General features: G+C 41.6%; 1 protein-coding gene across 2 annotated transcripts in view; it reads left to right on the forward strand.

Moving 5' to 3' along the window:
• Positions 1 to 25,426, forward strand: part of RP1 (RP1 axonemal microtubule associated) — a 302,837-nt gene that overhangs the window by 38,007 nt on the left and 239,404 nt on the right. For both annotated transcript variants that reach the window (XM_054985404.1, XM_054985406.1), the window contains exons 2-3: positions 5,858 to 6,514; positions 8,971 to 9,142. In XM_054985404.1, coding sequence (XP_054841379.1) covers positions 5,870 to 6,514; positions 8,971 to 9,142 — 817 coding nt within the window. In that variant the 5' untranslated portion in view covers positions 5,858 to 5,869. The remainder of the gene's footprint in view (positions 1 to 5,857; positions 6,515 to 8,970; positions 9,143 to 25,426) is intronic.

The following is a 25,426-nucleotide window of genomic DNA, read 5'->3' on the forward strand; positions in this document are numbered from 1 at the left end:
TCGCTACCTTCAAGCTGCCTCTTAACCTCATCCATGCAGAAACATCCCTGTTCAGCATCTCAAAACAAAGCAACAGGGCCCAAGTGCTGCGGAACTGTAAGCTCATTATTTGGGATGAGAGCACCATGGTGCACAAGGGGTGTTTTGAGGCCCTGAACATAACCCTAAAAGATGTCAGGGGCAACAAGAGAGTAATGGGAGGAGTCATCATGATGCTAGCTGGAGACTTCTGGCAGACTCTGCCAGTAGTTCCAAGAGGAACTTAACTCCCTCAAAGGGGCAGAAATGGAGTACAGATCTGTGAACTCAGTGGTGCAAATGGATGACGCGGTCCACTAACCCATGGAGTTCCTCAATATGCTCAGCTCTCTGGCTTCCCAGCCCACAAGCTTCTCCTCAAAGTGGGGGCTCCAGTGATGCTGCTCTGGAACCTCAACCCACCCAAACTCTGCAATGGCACCAGACTGCAAGTGTGAAAGCCCTCCACAGGAACATCATCAAGGCCACATTGTTCACCGATAGTGCTTGGGGGGAGTCAGTGTTCATACCACGCATACCACTCATACCATCAGAGAACCTCTTTGAGTTCAAGAGACTGCAGTTCCCCCTCAAGGTCTGCTTTGCTATGACGATCATCAGGTCCCTGGGTCAGACACTGAAGGCATCAGGAATTGACTTGAGGGAGGACTGCTTCTCACATGGGCAGTTCTATGTGGCCTGCACCAGAGTAAGCTCACCCAGCAGCCTGATGATCCTAGCACCTGAGGGGAAAACCACCAATGTGGTCTACAAAGAGGTCCTTCATTTAAAAAAAACCCCAGTTGTATGTATTTTTTACTTTATTTATTGCACAATCTTTTCCTTTTAAAATCTCTTCAATAAATGTCACATTTCGAAATTCACTCGATCAGTTTTCAGCATCAACATGCTTTGCTTTATTCAAACACATTTGTGAAACTCAGGTACTATGCTATTATACTACAAAACCAACTCAACACCCCCCCCAACGAAAAATTGTTACATACCCATATTACAACTGGATTTAAGGTAGTTAAATACCATAGCGAAGCACGGGCATCAAGCTAATCTATCTATCTATCTATCTATATATAGACAAGTGTCCTAACTGACACATCAATGCCCAGCCCAACCCCCTGGACCTAGAAACATCAAATTTAGGGAGAACGTTCCTTTTGTGATGTAGAGGCTCACTAAGAAGGGATTTTAAGAAATTCACCCCCTTATGGGGTAAAAAGAGGTAAAATGTGTTTTCCCATAGGGATACAGCTCCCCTGTGTGGCTGGCTGGTGGTTGCCTGTCTCCCCGCCCCCAACTGCCAACTTGGCCACTCTTCCCTGATTGGGCTAGCTTTCAAGGTCATTTGCATAAGTGGCCTGATTGGGGCTCAGCTAAACAGTTGCTAAGGGAATCATTGAATGTGTCCTGAGGTAAAATGCACCTCCCAGTCTTCCCCTAAAAGTTCAATAGGGTTGCCAATCTCCCTGTGGTGTAGGGTTGTCAGCCTCCAGGTGGTGGCTGGAAATCTCCCAGAATTACAACTGATCTCCAGGTGACAGAGATCAATTCCCCGTGGAGTTCCTGAACACGTTCAACCTTCCTGGCTTCCCAGCTCACAAGCTAGTAGTTAAATACTGTAAGTAGTTAAAGTAAAAATACTGTAAGGTAGTTAAATACTGTAGTGAAGCATGGGCATCAAGCTAGTCTATATTATAAAGACAAGTGTCCTGACTGACTCATCAATGCCCAGCCCAAACCCTTGGACCTAGAAGTGTGAAATTTGGGGAGGACGTTCATTTTGTGGTGTAGAGGCTCACTAAGAAGGGATTTTAAGAAATTCGCCCCCAAGGGGGTAAAAAGGGGTCAAATGTGTTTACCCATAGGGATACAGCTTTCCTGTGTGGCTGGTAGGGTGCTCCTCCCCCACCCCTCCTGCTGCCAACTGCCACTCTTCCTTAAGGTCATTTGCATATGCAGCCTTGATTGGTCATCATCCCAACATTCTAAACAGTATGCAGGACACATGCAGTACCTCAGGACACATTCAATGACTCCCAGTCATTGAATGTGTCCTGAGGTAAAAATACACCTCCCAATCTATATATAAACAAAAGACATCTGAGATTTCAGTGGCAATTGTAAGGGTTGCTAGGCATCCACAACAATATTGCTAGCCTTCAAACCTTGGTTTCTGTCAGTAAATGTCTGAGGAAGGACTTTTTCCAGAGCCTATTTGGCCTTATAGATCACCTTTGCTCCCCTCCCTCCTGCTTTGGAGGGCGGACTCACCAGGGTCAGGCCCAGCAACAACCACTGGGAAACTTGCTTTCATGCTATTTGCTTGATTCACCCAGGTGTGGCAGTAGCTAAAAGATAACTTGATGCCAAACAACTCACCAGGGCACAGCAGCAGCCTCCACACAACTCCTGCAACTTGACCGAGTCTGGCAGTGCCCAGTACACAGCTTACTTGAGTGACTTGTTCCTGAACAACTTTTGAAACATGGACAGACTTTTCTCAGGGGAGAAGTTGTGGGGGAAGGGAAGCTAAGAGCCTGTTAGGGTAGTAGTTAGAATGTCAGACCCAGGTCCGAATCCTGGGTCTGACGTTCCAGAAGGCTTTTATTTTGTTTTTCATTGTTCCTGACACTGCAGTTTTCATAACCTAGTGTTATAACCTATAGGTCGTGGGAAAGCACTGTGGTGTCCCCATTTATTAAGTTGTCTAGTCCTGCAAATGGCATCACTTACTCAAGTACCAGGTCCCCAAAGGTGATACTAGTGACTGGCCAGTCACTTTAAATGGATACTCCATTTTAAACTGGATGTTGTGGGAAATCCTTTTCATTTGTTATTGATGGGGTGGCTGGCTTGCAGTGGCATGTCCTGCATGATGATGCCATGCGTAGTGACGTCATCGCATAGTCCGGGTGCACATGTGCGCTTTGCATGCACACATGAGTACTCGGGGGGAGGGGGCGGCGACAGCCCTGGAGCTGTATGTACTTTAAAAACGTTATTTAAATGTTTTAATTATCTGTTGTTCACTGCTTTGTGGATGCTTTTTTGGCTGGAAAGGTGGTGTATATACCTGTTTAAAATAAATACAATACAATAAATGTCATTTCTCAGAGTCCCATAGGATTGCCAGGTCCAGGTTGGAAAATTCCTGGAGATTTTGAGGGTAAGGCCTGGAAAGGGTGGGGTTTGGGGGAGGGGAGGGCTTCAGTTCACCCTTTAAAGCAGCCATTTTCTCCAGGGCAACTGATCTCTGTTGCCTGGAGATCAGTTGTAATTCCAGGAGATCTCCAACTACCACCAGGAGGCTGGCAACCCTACCTACCTACCATAAGCAGTACTTAGTAGAGATCAGTGAGCTCCAATGGGAGCGGGGAGGCAAGAAAGCCCTGTTTCACTGGTGGACTATTTAGTTTGGATCCAGCACAATTACTTGAATGTACTGTTTTCAGTCAGCTTAGATGAAACACCATCACCTCATTACTCATGCTACCATATAATCAGGAGCCTCTCACTTACTGTCTGCCTCTTTAAAGATCCTTTTCTAAGTCATCTCTCCTTATATCTCTTTGTATAACCCCCTGCAATATGGGGTAAGGGTACTGGTTTAGCAAAATAGTTTTATTTATTTCTGAAATAACAAATGTCAAGTGGCTTGAACTCTTAGGTAACGGGTGGTACAAATGCTGAATATTATTATACAGTTTTTTCTGTTAAGAGCACATTGCTGAATTCAGTCCAGCACTTTAATGTGTTTGCACTCACCCCCCTACCCCATCCAAGGGACACAGTGTATCAGTGGGAACATAATAAATAGTTACAGAAGTATTCAGGCCAAAATTGTTAAAGTGAAATGGTTCTATTTTAGATCACATAGTTTCATGATATAAGATATTTGGGCTTTAATCTTTTGTCAGACCCACTGAAGAATAAACTTGTTGGTATCAATAGAATTGCAATAGCATAAAGTGACTTTACATAAGATATGTGACAATCTAGTAGAAAGTTCTTTTGTACATGCTCAGGTGTATTTAAAGGGTCTGCATAAGAGTGATAGAAGAATTTCCTTCCAGATTGTGTGCAATCATTCATTAATTTTTAACAATCGCCTCTTTCCCTATGCCAAGCCATGATAGTTTCATCTGAACAGGGCCTTTTGTAGGTGCCACCCTGCAAATGGGCAAAATCAACCGCTGCCTATACATGGGCATTCCACCTTATGGAATGGCCTGCCTGAAGAGGTGAGGATGGTTCCCACTCTCCTGGCTTTCCACAAACTATCCAAAACTGAATTATTCAGTGGGGCTTTTAAACACAGGTAATAGGACTGTGCTGTAGGGAAATGGTTCAGACTGGAATTGGATTGGGATTGTAAACTATACTATAGTGTACTGTATGTTACTGTAAGTATTCTCCTACTGGATAGTTCTGTGCCATGTATTATGTCATGTCAATTTGCGTTTGTTTTGTTTCAGCATTGTTTTCAGCTCTGTATTGGATCTTTGCTTGTTTTCAAGTTTAAGCAATCTTTAACCTATTGTATTGTTCGTTGAACATCCCAGCTGTTGAACATATTGACCTACATTGTGAAATCCACCTTGAGTCTCAGTGAGAAAGGCAGCCAACAAATTGCTGACTTAGCCGGAATAAGAGACAGACACAGGCTTGGAGATAAATGGCCGTTTATTAATATAACAACAATATAAACTGCATAACTACGGCAAGGGCCAACCATGTGGTACAGGTCAAGCCACGGGGTCACACCTGACCACCGCCTTGGCCTGTTTGGGTGAGCCCCAAAGCCCCGGGTGTAGGCCATCCATTGAATAGCTGCAACCCGGCCAGCCAGGCTAACGGATCCCCCCACCAAGCTCCTAATGCCCCAGCCGTACAGCATGAGGGAAGGACTTGTACCTGGGGATCCCCGCAGGCGTCTGCCTGTGCTGTGGTAGCCGTCACAAGCATACCGCACAGATGGCAGACCCTGTTCCCCCACATCTGGGGGAAATGCCAGTGGGTGCTCACCGGCCTGCTTCCTATTCCCCAAAAATCTCCTGCCAGGGAACTTAAACAGCACCATCCAGGCCAAAACCCTCAACCTCTGCCAGCAGTGCAAGGTAGACGAAAAAACCCCAGAACCAACAGCCAATCAGGTAACAGGGGCAAAAAATTCCTACCTGGCTCTGGGAACAGCAGCTGGCTAATCCTGCACTATGACAGGGCGGGGCGGGTGGGCCGAGCAGAAAGGTGGCACTGAGAGGCTGGGAGAGTGGAGCAGCCTACTAAGACACAAGCTCTGCCCCCAGCCAAATGCCCGTATGCCCGGGAAGGGGTCTGTCTCCTCCCCGGGCAAGCCAGCAAAACATGGCCCCCGGCTTATGCGGCATTGCTGCGGCCGGGTGTGCCAAACTATCTAACTAACAAAACTAAAACTATCTAAATGGGTCATGACTGAACAAAAATTTATTCCTGTATTTGAAAGTATTTCTGTTGTTAAAATAAAAAATGTTGCCATTATATTCATTATTCTGGGGTGACAAAATACCCTTTGCTAAATAAACTGTTTTACCAAAATGATATGAGATGTGAAAATCCACTGGAGAACTCAGCACATATTTGCAAGTAAAGCTTTGTTAGCTTAATCCTGCCAGTCTTTGTGGAACATAGAGATAACAGCTTGGACCTATTTAAGTCATTGATTTTTTGGCAAGATTTACTGCTGCTGCTTTTGTTAAAATCTCCTTTGTGGTTTTACAGAAATAAGGACTGCATTATTGTTATAATCATGAGAGAACATTTACTTTTGCCTTCTTATTTCTAGATTGTTGTCAAAATGAGTGAAACACCTTCAACCAGCTACTCAGTGACTCAGCCTCACACTTCAGAGAGTGAACAATCTTTGTCTGCACGGCCCTTCAATGTTACTGACCCGGTTGTGGCCAAACGGATCTGCTTTTACAAAAGTGGAGACCCCCAATTTAATGGGGTCAAGATGGTTGTTAATAACAGATCTTTCAAATCCTTTGATGCCTTGCTGGACAACTTGTCCAAAAGAGTCCCATTGCCTTTTGGAGTGAGGACTATCACTACACCACGAGGGATACATGGTATCACTAACCTGGAAGACCTTGAAGATGGGAAGTCATACATTTGCTCCCAACAGAAAAAAATCAAACCCATTAACTTGGAGAAGGCCAGTAAGAAGCCATTGCCATGGCAGATCAGCAGGCCTGTCAGTGCTCGCCGCAAGGCTGTACAGCTAGCTAGAGAGGGTGAAGATGGTGTGTTTCTGAGAGGAGGCAACATTGGAATCAGTACCCCTAAGAAGTTGCTTGTTTTCAGAAATGGTGATGTAAGAATCCGGCGCACCATTGTCTTAGGTAAAAAGAACACACAAAACTTTGAGGCATTTCTGGACAACATCAGTGAGCTAATGCAGTATCCAGTTGTGAAGCTATATACCACTGATGGCAGAAAGGTAAGCAAATAAGAAGAGCTTTGGGCATTAAATTTTAGTTTGACTTCTTGGGGCTGATTCACATTTTGCAGGCCCATCACCTGATGACCTCCACCTTCAGATTTAGCAACACAAAAAGAACATTCCTTTCTCCCAAAACAGAATGCTTTTGGGTGGAAACACATTACAGATTCAGCTGCCCCTAGACACCAGATGTGCAGGAATCAGATGATGGGCATGGGTATGTGAACCAGTTCCTTTGTTGGGGCTAGGGGGAGGTATTTGTGCATTTCCTGCATTGTGCAGGTGGTTGTACTAGATGACCATAGAGTTCCCTTCCAACCCTACGATTCTACACTAAAACTGTGTTTTTCTGCAATTATAGCTTCTTTTAAAATAAACCCTAATGACAGTAATTTCTTCTGTTGATAACCGTGCAGGCCTAAGTAGAGCTGCGTTCTCCTAAATCCAGGAACTTCAATGGACTTAGAAGGGTGCAGCTCTGCTTAGGACAGCCCTGTAAATTGTTCACAGCACTGTTCACATTCTCCGCTTTCAGAGGGATTACTTAAGAGTTGGGCTTTGCACTCGTGAACTTTAATAGAGGTGTGAGCGTTAACAAAGAAATTTATTTACCTTAGAGACATGGAGTTGGAATTGAGGGAAATTTATGCCTGATATTTGTGCAGAGTAGCTTTCTCTTAAGCCACATCTTCCTGTTCTACTTCCAGCATGTACTCTTGCTTGTTAAAGAGCTTTTCTAGGCCCTCCACAGGAGTGACCTCAATCTTACCCAACACTAGGCTTATACCTAGTGATCACAAGGCATAATGCTATCTCGCTCCCTCCCTCTGCCTGCCAGGAGCTTAAGAATCTTGAAAGAAGCCCCTCCATCTTTTATGATCATATTGCTGAAATGTTTCTTAGCACAGAAGCAAAGCACCAGTGCAAATTCCCTTGACCTTCTTTCCACTAGTATGATCTCATAGTGATCCTCTGTGGTTAACTACAGTTACTTCCACTTTTGTGTAAAGAAGCCCGAGCTTTAAAAAATAAAAAGGAGCCTTGTGAAGCTATGATTTTCATTGGAGAGTAACAGGGTTGAAGAATGTAAAGCTGGAAAATGGCTGATGGAAAGAATTAAGCATCTTCTTTCCTCTGCCATTAACAAGTTGGCTTTCCATTAAAAGAAATATTGTGAGCTTAATTACACACAGTTGTGTTGAATAGCCCACATTGTGTAATACAGTAAATGGATCAAAAGAATTCTGAGCAGAGCTACAAATATGAAACAGGAACTCCCTGCCTCCCCCTTCCTAGTACACTCCCTGAAAAGAGAGCCTGCATCTGGATGAGAAAACCATAGAGCCCTATGCACAAGTGAACGTTCCTTCCACTCAAACAAAGATTAAATCTAACCCCTGGTTAACATATTTTACAGACAATAAAGCTCTACACTATCAGAATTGCTTTGAGGGTCTCCTGCAACGTGCATGTGTCTGCCATGTCCAGATATTTACATTTCTTTTATTTCAGTGTGCAGTTCCCAGAGGTTTTCCCTTAGATGAAGGGAATGGGGATTACTTTAATTACTTTAATGTATTAAATCTCTAACCCACCCTCCCTGCAAATAGGCTCAGGGTGGATAACATCATTATTAAACTACAACAACAATAAATACAGTATAAATACAAAGTATGAAAGTTTAAAACTGCAAAAACATATCCAACAGCGGCAAAGGTATTAAGTCTATACACCTCTTCAGCAATCAGAGAGGGTAGGGCAGGCCAGTCACAGATGTTTCAGGGCCAAGCTACAAGTGACGAATGACACTTGAACGGCAAGTGGATTGAGTGGAGCACAAGTGAACAGGGAGAAATACACTTGCCGTTCAAGTGTCATTCGTCACTTGTAGCTTCACCCTCAGATAGCAACAGACCAAGGCCACAGCAGAAAGGCAGACCAGCTAGCCCACCTGGATCTCAACCACTGCCATAGGCCTGGCGGAACATATCCATCTTACAGGCCTGGAGGAACTGTAATAAGTCCTGCAGGACCCTGGTCTGCAGTGAAGGTCCCTGAACCCTTAGAGCCTTCACACCACAAGAGGTTTCTTTCTCAGGGTGCTTTGCAAAGTATGAACTTTTTCAGCCAATGACTGATTAATGTTCTTGTATCACTGAAGTAAATAATGTTGGGAGAACAGCAATGAGCATTTTATAGTTCTTCCTTATAGTGAAATTATTACATTAAACAATAGCATTTGTTGTCGCCAGGCATCCAGTAAGGTGTTAATCATTATTTATATCAGTAACATTTCATGTGAAATATGTTGACAGCCACAGCAATTTTTTTCCATCTCTAATATTTGCAATGTCCAGAGTTCATAGAATTTCTGATTTGAAGTGCATTCCTTATTGACAGCATTCTAATTTTTTTCCAACTTTGAAATCATAGTTCTGTGCTATCTTTTCTAGGTCCCCAACCTTCAAGCTCTGATACTGTGTTCTGGGGCTGTTGTGGCAGCAGGCAGAGAACCTTTTAGACCTGGGAATTATGATCCTCATAGGTATTCGTTGCCTGGTAGACTACCAGGGGTCTCCAATCGTGTATATCCCAAAACTAATGCCAAGTCAGAGGGCAGAAAAAGTAAGTATCTTCAGTTATTCTTGATTTTCTGTCTCCTGTCTACAGAGTGGAAAGCAAAGCAGGATAATCTGACTGGATATTAAATGCAATAAAAAGGCAATTGAAAATCTATAGTTTTTCAAAAGAGGAAAGTGAAAGAACATTCAGGGAAGTATCAAAGGTGTAGGAAGATTTGAAAGTGGGAACATTAAAATTATCTCTCACATTTATACCCAAGATGATGGACTCATATGTGTGGGAGCCAGCATTTCTGTCACTGGAAGGGATGCTCACTTTGCTAATTGCTTCCTAAGCTACTCCTCAGCCTGCCCCTTTTCTAGGAGCAGCATTTCATGTGGAGTTGCTGCGTAAAGGGAGAATCAGCAAAAATTACTCCTTACATGCACAGAAAATTACTCTTTGCATGTACAGAAATTCTAGGTGGGCTCCAAGTTATGGTCTTCCCATCTAGACAGAGAGATGCCCAGTTTAATCAAAGCTGCTGTATTAAAATCATACATAATTACCCAGTTTTGAAGAAACATTGTCTTTTTAAACTACAATCATAATTAGGTTCTATGAACTGGAATTCAGCTGGTATATTTCTATAAAAAGTGTTGCCAAACCTGGGTTGGGAAATACCTTGACATTTGGGGAGTGGAGTTTCACAGATGGACCTCAGCAGGCTATAATGCCATGGAGTCCACCCTCCAAAACAGCCATTTTCTCTAGGGGAATGATTCTTTTCAGTCTGGAGTTCAGTTGTAATATGGAGTGATCTCACTGCCCACCTGGAGGTTAGTGACTCTATCTATAAGATTAAGTGTAGATGGAAAGCAGTGATGATGATGATATCATTAAAATTGTTGACTGTTGCTGCTCAGTACATATTGTACTTTGTGTCTGTGAAACTGTGAAGAAAAGTAATTCATGGCTTGAATCTAGAAAACGAAGTATGGCTTAGATCCACTGGAATGTTTCTGCAGAAGGAAGGGATTTCCATCCACAGTACAAGACTTTTCACCTCTTCTCTCATGCTATAGTACCCCTGGAAAGTAGGGGAAGTCAGAAGTATGAATGAAGGGGGTGGGGAGATTAACAAAAATTCCTCATAGACTTGGATCTACTGGATAATTTCCACAAACACAAGAGAAGGATTTTTGTTGAATCCCCCCTTTCAGCAGACTTCTCCCTCCACCACGGCTGTTTCCACATGACTTACCTGCCTGTGGAACATCATGTGAAAGACCTGGAAGACAGTGTCTTCTTGCGTGAAATCGCACCAGGAAGATGCGATTTTGTGCAAAACTCCCAGATAACAGCATCTTCCTGGCACTATTTTGCATGAGAAGATGCTGTCTTCTGGGTCTTTCGCACGATGTTCTGCAGGCAGGTAAGTCATGTGGAAACAGCCCACCTCTCAAGGAACACTGTATGTAAAATTCCTTGTATGTAATATTTATCTGCTTAGAATGGGTGGAAATCCTTTATGAGTCTAACCTTGAGTCAAGGAGACAGTCTAGAAACATAAAGAAATAATAGCGTTTAATCCAAAAGGAGATTGGCAGTATGATGGAATAGTTGAGGCAGATGCAGAATATACTGTTACAATTCCACTTGAGATACTTCAAAAATTGTGTCGGAGTTTTGTTTAAGAAGGCCACATTTTGTAAGGTTATGCATAGTTTTGGCAGAAGCAGTACAAAGGACCTACAAGATTAGTGAAATTCATACCACTTAGTGGTAACATTTAATATAAATTCTCTCTTGCTTTCTTTCCCATCCATCAATACAATGTCACAATGTTTATATATCAATACTAATTTGTGTGCTTCTCTCTTATTTCTTTGCTGCCTGCCTGCTGCCTCTGATTCTGGGTGATTATCTCTGACGATCATCTTCTATGCTTCTCTTCTAATCCTGTCACTTGGGGTGCTTTCTGATGTAGATTCGAGTTCCAGATCACAGATTTTTTCGGTCTCTTCTTATAAAGGCTACAGCAATGACAATGACTCAGCTTCTTCTTATGTACCTGACAATGACACAGGCTTAGCAGAAAATCATTCACAGGCTGTTGAAGATTTATCTGTGGTACTCCCTGAAGATGACATTGAGAAGTCTGTTCATCTTAATCAAGATGGCAGTATGACAGTTGAGATGCGAGTTCGACTCAAGATCAAAGAAGAGGAAACCATAAAATGGACGACTACTGTTAGCCGTGCTGGGTTTTCTACTGAAAGAAATGTCAACACTGGCAGTTCTACAGTGGATAGAGAAAACCAGTCATCGGAATTAAATATTTTGAGATGTAAAAATGTAGAGGATTTCAACAATGCAGAAGATGATGTTGCAAATCAGCAGATCAGTGAGGAATCGAACAATAAAGGTTCTCTGTGTGGATTGGTAACCTGCAATTCTGACAGCTGGCAGAAACCTTCTATGAACATAGAATCAAATAATGAAGAAGTGAAACCTCATTTTTATAGACCTCCTACTCCTGGACCTAGAAGACTCAAAAAGAAAGCACTGATTGAAAGTGTCACAACAGTATCAGACACATCTGTCCAAAGTAAAATGGTAGGGCAATTTTCTTACAGTGAGGAAACTGACACTGGTGAAACCAAATCTGAATATTGTTTGGTCACGCATTCTAGCAATAAAACATCAAATATCAATAATCTCAAACTCAGTAGCAATCGGGTACGAAAGCAATCTTTAGAAGATGAAGTAGAGGAAGAAATGTTAAATAAGGGATGTCAGCAAAGCCCTATTGAAAGATCAGCAGGCCTGCTGGGTAATGATGGCTTATTACAGAAGTCAGCTGAAAAGCAAGGATTGCATAACTGTACAACATCAGACTGTGGCATTGATATTAGTTATATAGAATCCTCTCTGAGGGATTCTCATGCATCTGAAGAGGTTTTAGGTAATCAAAGTAGTACTCCTGAAAGAGAACGGAACCATTTGGAATGGTCTCAGTCAAAAAGAGAAGAGACTATATGCAGCCAGCAGTGTAGGCTATTACATTTTTCTCAAGGATCCAGTCATCCATCTCCTGATGAAAGCAATCAAACAGCATGCCAGTGTGCTAAAATCACCACAATTCCAGAATCTTCTATCCCTGCCAATAATAGTAGTGTGGAATGTAATAAAACACACCTTTCTGATGAAAGTCAGGTTGTATCTTCCAGTAGCAAAAAAAAGAAGAAAAAGAAAAAGAGAAAATCTTTGTCAGATATCATGTGTTCTCAACACAGGCAGAAAGGAACTGTTGAGAATGAAGTAAAGGTTTGTGAAATGCATGACACAATAGATACTACACCACACCCATCCAGCCAAATCACAGTTCATAAAAAAGGATTGCCATTTCTTGTTCACAATACTAATGGCTCTTACAAAAGCTTAGATGCCAAAGAAGATCTATGGAGTCAGGATTCAATGAATCACCTGCCAAATGAATCTAACCTAAAACATAATCTAGATAGTCAGCTGCCCAAAGTAAGACTCAAATCTGATAAAAAACTTAATTTGTTCCTATCTCAAGAAGACCTACTGTTGAGTAAAGATCATTCAAAAAATGAAATTGAACCCCTTAATGAAGAGACACATGATTCTACCAGTATAATTGTACAATCACCATTTAGCATTGCTCCACTGAAGCCATTGAAAGAAACAGGAAGCGGCCATAAGGAAGAAAGAGAAAAGGGAAAGTCATACAAATCATCAATGAAATTGAAAAAAGTAAAAAAGAATAAAGAAATGAAATGCTCTCCAGGAAGTCAAGCCAGAGTGTCAGATGAGAGTTGTACATTGGATGCTTTTAGAAGAGCAAATGAGATTGCAGAACATTCTCTTGAAAGCTATGTGCAAAGCTGGTTGCAGAACACATTTCCTAGGGCTGTAATGCCTGCAAAGAATTTAGCAGCCATAAATTCAAATGATAGAAAAATACATCTGTTATCTGACACATTTTATTCAGACAAAGAAAATCAGTTAGAGGGAAAAAAGGAGTACCAAATAGGGAAGAGTAATATTAGTGAAGGTATATTATCCAACAATACACTAAATCATCTCAGTGAAATAGGAACACTAGAAAAATCCTTTCAAAATTTTCATGAAAGGCACATTGGCTGTTTGACAGATGCTGATACCAGCATAATAGATGAAACAAAGTCAGATATCCAGTACAGTTCAAAACAGTATATGTATGACACAGTCCCAACAAATGACAGGAAGAAGGCTCCATTGGAAAGCGACAGCCAATGTTTAAAGGATGATCAAAGGTGTAGTTCAGAGACTGCAACCCAAGTTGAACCCAAAGCCATTGATAACATTCTTAGAATAAATGTGCAGAAGGATTATATGAATGGTCTATTGTTGCATCAGCTGAAATCAGCAGTGCTTAATATTGAAAAAAATCATACTGAATGTGTAGAAAAATCATGTTGCCTTACAGATATTTCTCCCTCTCTCCTTGAATCATCTTCTGATCTCCTCTTAGCTTGGCTCCTAGTACAAAACTTTAACAAAAGTTTGTCCAGCATGAATCATGATGAGAGAGGGCAAACTACCAGTAATTTTTCTGAAATTGTTGTACTACAACAGTATTTGAAACAAATTACAGTCAAAGAAGAAGCTGAAGATTTGAAAAATGATGTCTCAGATCTGCAAGAATGCACAGGAAACCATTTAGTGTTTTCTGGGATGCAAACAGAAGAACTCATGTATTGCCAAGAAAACATATGTCCAGTTCATACTGAAAACATTTTAGTCTTTGAAGAACAGGGGGAACTAAACAAAACCTTAAATTCCAATGATATGTCAGATTCTGAAGAAGTTACAGATGCAAATAAGTTGACTGAAGAGTCAGGGAGCTCTAGCAAGAGTCAGACAAACTCCAGTATTTTAAAAGATAATTCAAATCTAGATGATTTGGATAATCACAGAGAACTGCAGGACCTGAACTGTGTTAATGCTCATCAATACAATAATTATGGGTTGATATCAAATGAGGAGCTATCCAAAGAAAATGAGGATACTTCAGTACAAGAATTACAGGACAGAAACACAGACACATCATTTAATAATGAAGAATCAGGGCCATCAGAAGAACCTAACTCAACTACATACAGCCTAACCTCTAATGATAAAAGCCACATTTTTGATTTAGAAACTTCAGAATTAGAAGATAAAGATTTAAAGAGCATAGAAGAGCTAGAAGGTACAGAGTCACCACAAAAAGAAGAAAATTCAAGCGAGCATCTTAGTTTGACTGCTGAGAATGCTGCAAAAAGTGGCAGCAAAGACAATTCTACGCAGGAATTCCTGGAGAGAAATGCTACTTGTGAGGATCCATCAGAGTCAACAACACCTTCACCATTATCTTTTTGTTATGAGTCTAAGCAAAGTCTTGCAGATGCCTCTGTAGAGGAACCAATATCCAGAGTAAAACTGATGGTAAAAGAACTTGAGTGTGGATCATATTCAAATTCTTCTTTAGAATTCAAAAGATCTTTTAAATGCCCTGCTGTTTCTGATTTATCAGATTATCCACCAGATTCTGAAAGAAGTGAGTACAGCAATATACCTTCTAATGACTTAACCAATGGAAGTAAAGAAGAAACATTATATGAAAAGAAATATAACAGAGGTTATGTTAAAAGAGCTATTGAGAGACTTTATGGTAAAGCAGAAGTTCTTTTCAAGCCCATTTCTAATCTTGGTCCTCCATATATGTCTCAAATGATTATAAGAGATACTGAAGAATCTTCCAATCCTGTAATGGAAGAAGCCCCTTCCCTTTGCCAAGCAAATAATTCTTGGTCTGATGAAAAAGCATCTTCACTGACATCTTGTGAAATCCCAGAAGAAATAAACACAAGCAGCAATGTGTGGGGGCAAGAAAATGTCACGTGGCCTGCTCCGCAATTCAGTCTTGATGGGGAAGAATCCTGTTATAATGAGGAATGTTCAATGCAATATACCAACCAGTATTGTCAGTCTAAGGCACACAATGCTGAAGATGAGGGAGTATTGATTGACAAAGGGAAATGGCTTCTTAAGGAAAACCATTTAATAAGAAGGTCACCTCCTGAAAATTTGGGAATGTATGGCAATATAGATACAACATCTGCTGAGACAGTGGTTGACAATCACAGCGATGACATTCCATACTCACATTTTGGGAATTTAGATCTGCAGCCCCCACTCAAAGAAATATCATCTTCTGAAATTGAAGACCTGGCTAAGCCTTTTGACAATGGATGCAACTATTTCAACATGCCTCATAATAGTGAGTCAGAAGAACCTTTTCCAGATGAATTGAGCATAAAAAGCAAACATAGCCATTATGGCAGCACTTTGCCTGTTGAAGTCGCTAGGAAGGAATGTATTACTCCCACCCAACCTTGTACAGAAGTTAATACTAATTCCCCAAGTTTTACTTCTATAGAGTTTAGATTACCTGACAATAAGGTACATCCTCTAGAACAGCCTTCGCAGGCAGAGGCAAAGTTAACCCAGCCAACTAGCAACACTCATTCAAACAGAATTCGCCATGAGGATCAAGATTCTCTGGATAAACTTCATGCTATTTGTGGACAGCATTGTCCCATCCTGATGGCCATTGTGAAGCCCACCAATGAGGAGATTAGAGGATGTGCTTATCAAAAAGCTTCTGACATTGAGAATCAGCCGGGCCTACATTTTTTAACGAATACCCCAAATTTGAGGTGGCAAGGCAAAGATGTAAATATATTTGATAAGAAACATGCAGACTTAAAGAAAAATTGTATTAATACAATTGCAAATAACATTTTTAACAGACTTTATACTGATAATACATTAGAATTTATGAATGAAAATAATTTTGAGTTACTCATGTCAACAGCCCTAAAAGAAAACAAAAGTTTAAAGAAATTATATGCCAGAGAAAATATGGCTGTAAATGCAGAGGAGCTCAATAATCAAGAAAATCATGCAACTGAAGAAGTATTAAGGGAGATAACAATAGACCTGTATCATAATTTAGCTGTATTTCAGAGCTCAAGAAGCAATGTAAATCATATGGTTGGAGTGGAACTGGCTCCATCATTAGAAGATGTAACAGAAGGATGTGAAAGTGAAAATTTTTGTTCTTATGAGATATTCTTATATAACATTGGCCAGAATGCAAGTGTAAAATTGGAAAATGAAAATACTGTTGATGTTACAGAAGAAACTCACTCTGATGTAGTGGAAGAAGAAAACAGCAATGACAACTCTTAATAGAGTTATTGTAATTCTATGGCATTTCATGGTTTGTGTGTGTGCGCACATGCGCATGCGTGTGTGTGAATATCTATATCTATCTATATATACACAGAGAGAGAAAGAGAGCACATACAGTAATGAGGGCAGAATATCTCCAGAAACATATTTTCAAATATAAATGCTCAGTCACTGTACCTCTTACTAATTGTACTAAAAAACAGACAATTCTAATTTTTTTGGTTCTATTTCTTTCATTATTGAATTTTGCATACCATTGAATTCAATGGTAACATTTAATAACTCTTTTGAGTTTAAAAGGTTATAATGTTATTCCGTGTGGAAATGGAATAACATTATAACCTTTTAAACTAAAAAGAGTTGGTCATGGTCAATAAGAGTGGAAATAAAGATACATCACACTTGGTGTGATAAGCAGTCTTACTTCAAAAGAAGGTAAAGGTAAGCCTGTAGAATGATGTAGCTACCTATGTGAACATGAACTAGAGACTTAAAATTGTGAAGCAAAGTATAAAATGCTCACAGGAAAAAAAGTAGATAGTAATTGTGGTGAAACTGAATATAGTTTAACTAACTTATATACTGTTAATTAAACTAATAAATTATGGCAGTGAAAAACCAAGAGGAAAAGAATATCAAAAAGAAGCAGAAATCTATCCTCTAGTATGGCTTCCATGGAATCTAGGAAGTGCTTGTACTTCTGTCCTCCATTAATGGTTTAACACTGAATAACAAGTTTTAACTCAACATATTTGTTTATATAATTTCTGGAAAAATTAATATCCTGCCTTTAAACATCCTCAAGGTCTTTGGAACTTCATAATTCCACAACCATCAGTTTTTCAAATATGAGCTATATATTTTCTATAGTCCTTGTTCCAGACTTGATGAAAATGTAGGACCCAAAGCAAGCCACAAAACACAGTAATACAATTTAAATAGACAAACATACAGTACACCACAGGGCTAGTCCTGTGTCCTCTGGCCTTTCTTATGGAGGGTCTCAGGCTCAGAGGATTTTGCTCTTGTTCTTCAACTTGCATCTAATGCTCTGATCATGCTCAGGCTAAATACCTGCAAACAGAAGAGAAACAGAAGTTCAGCTGAGATCTCATTTACCTGCCATACAGAGGTTATTCACCTTCTTCCCTTGCAAGAAATGCTCTGGCCACACCCAGGCTAAAAATTGGTTAATATTTTAGAAATAAAAGTATTGGGAATTTAAAAATACATTTAGGAAGGTAAACTTGGCACAGACATTTCTAATTTGTGCAGTGAAATATTTTGGAGAGCTGTGTACAGTATCCATATTTTATTTGACTACATGTTTTGATATGGATTTATGAAAGGTAAAAATGGAAAGAGTTAAATTAAAATGTATATTTGAAAAAGCAGCAGTAAATTGCAGTTATAGTCAAGATTCCTATACACAAATAGGTGGTACTGTTGTTTTCCATATGCAATGGAGACCTTGGAAAATAAAACACCAGCTTGATGCTAAGCAAGGCTAACTTACAGTACAATCCTAAACAGAGTTACTCCAATCTAAGCCCATTGAAATCAAATTACCAAAGCTATGCTAGAATGCTGGTGGAATCAGTAACTGGAAACATTGTAAATGCTACATTTCCATTTGATGCAATTCTACTGATATAGTACAGAAATTCTACATTTCTGGTATGATAGATATAGCTAGTAAAATAGAATAAAGCCCATATTTTATGAATGTCCAATGGCAGCTATGATTTTCTGTAAATACCAGGCAGTTCCATTGTCTCAAAGCAATATTTATCATTATACTTATCTTTGTGATAAAATTAATGTGTGGAAATTAAATAAACTGAAATAATAGCATTGAATTACTGGATAATAAAATGGACAAAATCTGAAGATCACTGAGCTTTAACTGTGTCTTGCATTGGCTTAATGAATTAGAACATCATCTTTAAAGACCTCATATCACAATAGAGAAAATATCCCGTTTCTCAGCACTGATAACTGCAACCATAAATTACTGTAGCACAAAAGTGTAATAATCATGATCTCATTTATCCTCACAGCAATTCTAGAAGGTGGTTATTAAGATTCCCAGTTTTTGACAAAGAATTGAAACTGGTAAAGTGTAATTTGTCCAAGAGGCCACCTAGAGAATTAGTGTCTAAACATGTCTTTGCATCTTCCTATTCCATGTTTAGCACTATGTTTGCTAGATGACACGATCTCAAATTAAACACATTTGAAATAATCTATATTATGAATATATTCACTAGATTTTATGAAATGTACAGTGTACTGATCATTGGATCAGAAGGAATGCTAAAATAAGTACACAGTTATTTTCATACCTGGATCCATATCATTTCCAATAATTAAAATGAATAGCTCAAAAACTGGTCATCATAATACCATTCCTACAAAAGATGATGGTGCATCTTTGGTGCGGTTGTGTTGATGCTGAAGAGTGGATGGAGGTAGGTATGCTGGATTCTAGTGGGGACTGCAAGCATACACAACAAACATACATTCAAACTAATTGTAATTGAGATTCTGTAAATCACAGCAGAACTAAACTGTAGCAACAACTCAGCTATATCTATCCAGGGCACCAGCTATCATAATATTGATGGGTGCCTGCTGATGAAATACTAACAGTTTCAGCATGGCTCTTGCAAGATATGCCTGGGCAAGTAATCCTTGCCCAGGTGTCTGCTAAAGAAGGTTGTTAGTCTAAACACCATAATGATATTGTGTCGCACCATACAATCTTCCATTTCTCTGCCAATCTCCATTACATCACATTACTGATGAAAAGGAAAGATCCATGATGGGCATTGGGAACAATCTTGGGGAATGAAAATACAATAGCTATGATTAAAATGGTGGTGTACAGTGACTGTGATATTTATTATTACATTTTTCATCATGATGAGATTATACTGGGAGAATTTGCAGTACTTGGATAACACAGAAAGACAGGATACAGTTGTACTACTATGAAGTCTCCCATCCACGGACACCAGGAATTGCCAGATTAAATTCCACAAACTAGATCTGTGGAGGTCACTGGGTAATTAATCTGGACCCATTTGGGTCTCTTGGGAGAGACATATCACAGCTGTAACTACTTTAATACAGCCTATCCCCTAATGCAACACAGGTTTCCTCTCTATATTACTTCCAGTCAAGCTAATTAATGAAGGGAAACAAGTACCCCAATTGCTTCCATACCTGCAAATTCCAGGGCTGTTGAGCCCACCCCACTGGTGGCAACTGCTGTGTGGGCTGTGGAATCTAACCTATTGGTGGCTGTTACTGCCATGGAGGAGAAAGCAAGACTTGCCTTCTGCTGCTATATGTCTTGTGCTACTCAAAGTCACTGTGGAGATGAGGACTTGTCTACACAGAATGTGGCATAGGGGCCAGACATCTGGGAGAATACAACACCCTTCACACAAATCTTTAGACTGCCTTGGATCTCATAGTAAATCAAAACAAGTCTGTCTTGCTTCCCCCCCCCCCCCTTGTGCTGAAGCTCAAAACAATTCCCCAGGAACAACTTGGAGGTCTCTCTCTAGTACAAGCAGATATTGATGAAAATCTCTGCCCTTCCATTAGCAGAAATGTTCCTCAGGTTACAGTCCACTCTGCTTAGCCAAGTGCAGAGCCTTCTTCTTGCACAAAGAACCTTCCCCCAGTGGAAGAAGCTTGTGGTGGAAAGTTCCTTGTGTGGAGAGTGACTGAGCTCTAAACTTAGTGTTAGGACGCAAAAACTATGTTGCATAAACTTTTCCAATACTGCCTGGCAAATCTAGTGTTGGAAAAGATTCCAAATAGAAGACGTATCCTAACCAGTTAATACTGGTTAAATGGTTAAATCTAGGATACAGAACATCCCCTCATTTAAGGGTGCAAAGAATGAAGTCTGCCTGACAAAATTGTGAGCTATTATGTATTTCCCTGTCAGTGCACATTGTGCCATTGTTCTCTGGAACAAGTTGGAAGGAATAAATAAATCCATTGTGCTTTTTTCTCTTAACCTACAATTCTTAAAGCCAGTTTCCTTCCCTTTATCACATGAATGTTGCTAAATTGAATTAAACTAATGAGTATAATAATTAGATCCAGTGGAAAGAATGATTTAATGAAAACAGAGCTGAACAGGTCTTATTAGTGGTGCTAAATTATTAATACTATAGCTTTATACTCATTACTGAGGCAAAAGTACAGGGACTGAAGGAGAAATGAAAACATAACATGGGTACTTATGAAGAGTTCCAGTTCATTTCATGAATAATTCATATGACTATAACAAGAAAATCACTGTAGAAAACCTGTGCTAAAATTGGACCTGATGGGAGACAGTCACCTAATCTAGATAGAACAATTGTGAAAGACCTGGGAGAAGAAGCTATGGCTGCCAACTATGCTGTGACTTTATTTCAGTAAAAAGTGAGATTCTATACATGTACTCAGAAACAAGTTCCATTTTATTCAGTGGCACTTACTCTCACATCAGAGCGTACAAGACTGCAGCCATCTTCAATTCAGCCTCCAAAGGGAAACAATAAAACAGATAGGCAATACTCCTCTGGAAAAAAAAAAAACCTTGGTGGCACAAAGAAATGATAGAGGGAAATAGAGAGAGGTGTTTGAGGGTCGGGGAGGCATAAAGGTAAACAAGCACTGAAGATGAGACAAGGACATGAAGAGCACCTTCAGAAACCCAGGACAATAGAAATGGGAAAAAGCAAAAGAATCCATGAACACTCACAGATGCTCAACAGGCAAGGGATTTATTGGTAATGAGTCCATGCATGGTATCATCTTTGCTGCCAAGTGGAATAAAGGTAGTTCTCCTGGTAAAGCACCAGACTGTACAGCAATAGATGCCAGCAGCACTGTGGCGGAGTATGAGACTCAAGAGACTTACCCCCCCCCTTTTGCTAGAGGAGGCACATCTTCCCTTGGACCACAGACCAGCCCACTCCCCATGCAAGCTGCATACAGGAGCCAGCAGGATGCATGACAAAGAGGGGGTGAGGAGACTGTAGAGCTATCTGCAACGTATCTGAAGAGTTGAGCTGAAATGCTTTAAAGTGCCATTAGACTTGTGTTATATTTTGCAGCTAAACAAAACAGAGGTCCAGTGATACCACAAAAACTGACAACATTGATCTCGGCATGAGATTCTCTAAGCCAGAGCTTACTCCTTTGGGTGTATGAAGAGAAGATCATTCTGGGGAGCCTTATAGAGAAATCACAGAAGGTGGAGAGAGGAGTTGGGGCAGAGAGTAGCATAGCATGAGAGGGCAGGGGTGGGAGGGGCCAGGGAGCAAATCTCATCCACTCAACAACAAAGAGGGCAAAGTTGTTGATTGCTCCAGACATTTTTGAACATCGGCATGGAAATGAGTACCTTTGCAAGCTACTCCAGGAAGCCATAGGGAGATGGGGAAAATCCACCCCTATCACAGCACAGATGTGAGTTGGGTAGCTTCCAGATGGATGGCAGCCTGAGCCAGGATGCTGCGGGACCAGGGCTGAAACCATTGAAATGGCAGAACCCATGACACAGTTGCAGGTTCCAAACTGGTCACTGCAACCAGCCCATTCTGTACTGAGAATATCTTCCTCCCTGGTCTCCTTCCTGCTAAATCACCATCTGCACAGATGTCAAATAGAGTCATACATAATAACGATGAACACCACAGTGGTCCTGACAACTGCTGCCATGTCACTGGGGCCCCAGCAGGGTTTGCAGTCCCCCTCCCCCACCTCCATGAAGGGAGGGACTTCATTTATGGGATATGTCCCCTGAAGTGTATGCCATAGCCTTCCTAACAACACTTACCCATTCACTCTGTGGGGTTTACCTCAATTGTTTCCACTCTATCTGCTTCTGCTGCTGCATAGTGCTGCAGTCCTGCCAGGAAATATGTACCATGGTTGCTTGGCCAGCAGTTCCACAGAGAACAGTGGGGCAGCTGTCTGTCACCATGAATACTCCAGTTGTGCCCATTCTCATCTTGGGGAAGAACACTCACTAGCAAGAGACCATGCTACCAGATCAGAAAAGTCTATCAGCATCCCCGTCCCTGCATGCATCAAAGCCAGCAGTCTTAGGTACGCTTTGTTGGGAGCACGCCCCAATCATATAAGCTGGGGCATACTGCTGGGTGGAGCTGCCTCGGGTTGCCACCGTACATACATGTCAGTAGCCTTGGTTGTAGGAGCCTGCATTGTTGACACAACTCCCAGGATGCATGTGAGAAGGGAGTGGAAGGGGGATGGATTCCCAAGCCAAACCTGCTGGATCTCTGCCCCTCCTCACCTGTCGATGTGTGGTTGCTCCTTTGGTGTGTCTCTGAAGATGTGGATTTTGAAATTAGACATATTTGCTTTCCCTCTTCAGTGTTGCATGATGTTGCATTGCCACTAGGGGTGGGCAGCTAGAAAGATTCTGTTTAAGTTTCAGTTCCATGAGGTTCTGGAACAATTCTGTTGCATTACTAGTTTGTTCTGTGTTGACTTGTGCCAACTTGGAGCTGATCTGTATATATATTTTTTCATTTCAGTCCATTGCATGCACGTTAGCCACACATGTGTAAGGGGGGTGGGGAAATGAGGGCTCTGGGGCAGCACAGTAACATACACATACACAACAACGGAACCATAGAAGGTGAATGTTAGTTGGTTCCCAAGCTTTCTCCTACATGGGAATGTCCCGCTGCTCCACCCAGTGCAGTCCAGCAACTTTAAAAACAATCCTGTTTCATGTTCACTTTTTTTTCTATGGTCTTTAGTGGTTTCATGTTTCCTTGTGCCTTGTTCCCACAATGAAGAATGAATCCAAATCCTTCCTTTTGATGCTCAGCATTCTGCTGCAAAATGGGGCATTCTCTCTGCCAATATTCTCCATTGCCCAAGTGCAGACAGAATGATTGGCTGAATTCCCACCATCACCACCACCAAAACAGACCTATTGTTTTCCCAATAAGTTTTCCTTTTGCTGTGGGGGCAGGCAGGATTGTTTTTGAAAGGAGTGAGTTGTACACATTTGGAATTTGACACGGAAAAAAGAAAGCCCTAAAAGACTATGGAAGCAATCTTAAAATGGTCTATTCCGATGTAAGTCCCATGTTACTCAATAGTGCCTACTCCCAGGGAAGTATCTTTCAAGTTGCAGGCTATGCTTGAAGTCTCTCTTCTAAATGTTTCCATTCCAAAGCTGAGGGGAGGGGAGGGTTCTCTCCTTCCAAGGACCAGATTGGCAAGGAGGCAGAGAATGCCATTTCCCTGGTAGCTACAGAGTGGGGGTGGTGTGGGGAGATGCATTCACATGCATTGGTCTCATTCCCTCTTCCTGCTAACAGAGTTCATTAATAACATCAGGTTTCTCTCCAGCTGGGATTTGATTGATGAATACTGTTCAGGAAAACAAGATGCTACCCTGCCAGGTGAGCACAGTGCCTACCTGCTGCTGGAAGGTATGAACCCAAAAGAAATACACACACTTTTTGGTGGGAAGGACTCATTAGAATTTAGTTTTCCAGGTTTAGATCAGCATCTGGAAGCTGCTTTAATGAGCCAAACCAATGAGTTCTGTGTGTAATTTCAGCTCGTTTTTTCCCATTATGTACGTGCCCAGCCATCGTGTAACAGCAGTGGGGTCCTATGCCAGTATATCACTGAGATATGCCAGTGCAGTGGCCAGTTGGCTCCTTGAGCACCCCACCCCTCGATTAGTTAGTTAAATATCCTGGAAAATAAATAACATGATGCTCAACGTTCAATAATCTTTGCACCAGGTAGTGTATCTAGGAAACATGCTCCATGACAGGGGCATAAGCAGGGAAATTAGTTTTTCTATGGTATCTATCTGATTTATTTTTATGATGAAAACACCCAAAGAAAGCCCTATGAGAATTACTTTAAATACTGGACAGGCCCATTTGGTATTTTGTACATATCCTTACAGACCCTATTCCCAAGATGTTTTGCGAATATTGTGGGACTTGGGAAACAGATCTTATCGGTATGATTGTGTGAGTATGAACCAGAATCCAGATAATGGGTTATTCTGACTAGACATGGGCATGAAGCAAAAAAATTTAACGACTCTGCGGTTCGTGATTTGGTGCTGACGATGATCCCGAAGTCGCAAACTGCAACAAACATTTTCTGTTGCCAAACTGGTTTGCAGTTCTTAGTTCGTGGGGTGCGGAACGGCCCCTGTGGCTCTTAGAGAGCCCATATTCCCAGGGAGTGTTTTGCAGGCTCTCCTACAGCCATCACCCAAGATTGGACAAGTTTGGACAAGGCCCCCAGGAACTCCCACTTGATACAATTAGAGCCACCAGTTGACGTTGGCCCAGTGTACAGAAGGTGGGTGCTGGTGATGGCGGCCACCAGGCATGGCGGGCACGGGGAGGCGGTGAAGAGCCACCCCCCCTTTAGGGGGCAGGGGGTCTGGCCACTCGCTGGCAGCACCCCCCATGTGCCCGCCCGCCAGGCCAAAGAGGAGCGTGCTGGCATTCACGGTGTGGGTGGGAGAGGACATGTCATTTGGAAGGGGGCCTGATCCCCAGCAACCGTGGGTCCTCACCCAAGGGTCCCACTGAGGAACAAGGCAGCAGCAGCTGACAGCACCCTCCTTCCTGCCTTGCCAGAAAGGACGGGAGGGAGAGGAGATGTCATTTGGAGGGGAAGTGGGAAAATCCACCAACAGCTGCGAGGCCTCCTCAGAAGCTCCCACTGAGCTACTCTGTGGTGGCAGCCAACAGCACCCACCTTCCTGCCTTCGTGGAAAGGACGGGAGAGAGAGATGTCGTTTGGAGGGGTTGGAGTGCTCCAGAGAGGGACAAGTCGAAAGAGGGTCTGTGAAGTCGGAAGATCCCAACAGCCACGAGGCCTCCTCTGAGGATCCCATTGAGGAACTCCACGGCAGCAGCCAGCATCAACCACCTTCTTGCCTTTGCAGAAAGGATGGAATAGGACAGGACCAGAGAGGTCATTGGGAGGGGACTGAGTGTTCCG

Source organism: Eublepharis macularius, chromosome 7 (assembly GCF_028583425.1).
Source record: "Eublepharis macularius isolate TG4126 chromosome 7, MPM_Emac_v1.0, whole genome shotgun sequence".
In the NCBI taxonomy this organism is placed as follows: Eukaryota; Metazoa; Chordata; class Lepidosauria; order Squamata; family Eublepharidae; genus Eublepharis; species Eublepharis macularius.